Genomic DNA, 2,183 nt, shown 5'->3' with positions numbered 1-2,183 from the left:
TTGCAGCAGCCAGGTACGCCGCGTCGTACAGCGGGCCCACGTTGTCTGTACATGTATAGGACATCGACAATGTCGATTCAACATTCATGTACAGTGGGGCTCCAACTGGTCCAGTTACTGAGGGCCTCTGTAAGTGGGATGGCCGCGATATCTGAACTCGACTCGAATGCCGTCACATAATAAATTGTACAGATATCTCGCCGTGCGCCCGCTCGCTGCAAAGTGTGCATTGCAGACAGCGCCAATTAGGCCAGCTCATACTGTATCCACCATTGGTGGTGGCCCACTGCACCAAAGAGAGTAGGAACAAGGGAACCATGATGACTTCCCTTCGTCCGATGGCGGACCGCCATTGGCGGGCGACGCGCACGCTTCTCATGCATATACATGTACCAGTACATGCAGTGCATCTGGCGTAGGGGCCCTGCTCGTTGCCTCGTCGCTGCGGGAGGGCCGCGGCAATTAAAAGATCAGGTCAAGCCTGGCTCCGAGTTGGAAGTCGCCGTTGGGGTTTGTAATTTAGAGGCCAAAAACGTGATCTCTTTAAAGGGTCTCAACGAAACACCATGGTATTCATGCCACATATTTTTCTGATAATATTTAATATACCGTAAATGGTGGAACTCAGCGCCACGCCGTTGCCGATCCATGTCCAAATCTTCAGATGGAGGCAGTACCCATTGGTACGGGGATCAGTTAAATCTGATGGTGGGCTGTGTCATCGAGTCAAGTTTTGTTTGGGGTTTGTTCTCGTCATGAAACAGGATAAAGAAATGATTATCGCAAACGGACGAGGCTCTTCTGGACAAATCGGCAACAAGTATCTCTCAAGGTGCGTTTTATGTGGGGCGCCGTCAAACGTGACTCGACTGGCGCCGCGCCGAGCTTTTTTTGCAGCATTTGCGGCGTTTACACCGTCGTCCAGCTGGGATTTGGACAGCAGCGGCAATGCCGCTGCTTGACAAGCACGCCATGCCGCCGGCATGTCGTGCTTGAATCCCGATTTCCCCGGACCTCAACAATCAGAAAGCGGACATGTTTTCCTAACCGAGATGCCTGACCTCTGCAGACACCCGCTGAAAAACACTTGGTGGGTCGAACTTGTCACTTCCGAAATTCACTCCAACCATAAAGGTGTTTAGCGGTTGGCGATCTCCTGAGTGAGTGCACGCTCGCTTCGTCTGTCCTGAGTATCCATGTTGCGCCACAGTATTGACGAGAGCTCGCTGCCGCGTCGCAGCCTGCTAGCTGTCATGCCACCGGCTAAGGAAGGCAATGAGGACAAGGACTTGCTGTCACCCAGCTCAATCAACCCGCTGGCACAGACAGACACGTCTTCCATTGATCTGGAGGCCGAACGCATCGATCGACAGAAGAAGAAAATCGAAGACGACGATGACAAACGCGACACCGAGTCGGAGACCTCCTCCAGCTCCAACAGCGTGACCGACGGTCTCACGACCGACATTGACACGGAGATCGCTCTTGGTGTCATGAAGGAGGCCGACCGTCGCATGACTACGCGCACTTCCGTCGCCACTGACATCTCCTCGGTTGAGGATGACAACGACGTTCAAGTCGAGGAAGAGCAGGAGCTTGATGTGCAGTTGCTGCATGATATTGCCGAAAACATGATCGGACGTAACATCCCATTCGTGACGCCGTTTGGCACCAAGGCCCAGTGTTACGCCGACTACACAGCCAGTGGCAAGGCCATCGAGAGCATCGAGACTTTTATCCGCAACGAGGTGATGCCTACGTACGGCAACACGCACACCACCACGTCGGTCACGGGTCTCCAGACCACCTCGTTCCGTGAAGAGGCTCGCCAGATTATTGGTAAGGCTGTAAACGCTCGTCTCCATGGCACCGGGGCTCGTGACATCGTCGTGTTCACTGGTCAAGGTTGCACTAGTGCAATTAACAAATTCATTACTGCTCTTGGTCTTAAAACGATGCGACGCCATCATCGTCCGAACAAGCGCCCGGTCGTCTTCACATGCCCCTTCTCGCACCACTCCAATTTGTTGCCGTGGCGTGAGCTGTACGCGGTTGACGTGGTTGAGATTCCCGAGGCCAAGAGCGGCGGCCTCGACTTGAAGGAGCTGGAGCGTCAACTTCAAAGCTTCAAGAACCGTGACCTCAAGATCGGTACATTCGCCGCTGCTTCTAATCTTACAGGC

At 53.8% G+C, this 2,183-nt stretch overlaps 1 protein-coding gene across 1 annotated transcript in view; it reads left to right on the top strand.

Annotated features, from left to right (window-relative positions):
• Positions 1 to 1,196: 1,196 nt before the first annotated feature.
• Positions 1,197 to 2,183, top strand: part of PITG_20063 (aminotransferase, putative) — a gene marked incomplete at both ends in the record, with an annotated part of 2,403 nt that continues 1,416 nt past the window's right edge. The window contains 2 exons of the mRNA XM_002895941.1: positions 1,197 to 1,553; positions 1,596 to 2,151. Of these exons, the coding sequence (XP_002895987.1) occupies positions 1,197 to 1,553; positions 1,596 to 2,151 (913 nt within the window). The remainder of the gene's footprint in view (positions 1,554 to 1,595; positions 2,152 to 2,183) is intronic.

Source organism: Phytophthora infestans, genomic scaffold, assembly GCF_000142945.1.
Source record: "Phytophthora infestans T30-4 supercont1.117 genomic scaffold, whole genome shotgun sequence".
Lineage (NCBI taxonomy): Eukaryota > Oomycota > Peronosporomycetes > Peronosporales > Peronosporaceae > Phytophthora > Phytophthora infestans.
Note: the sequence above shows the minus strand (reverse complement) of the source record. Positions and strands in the feature narration are given on the sequence as shown.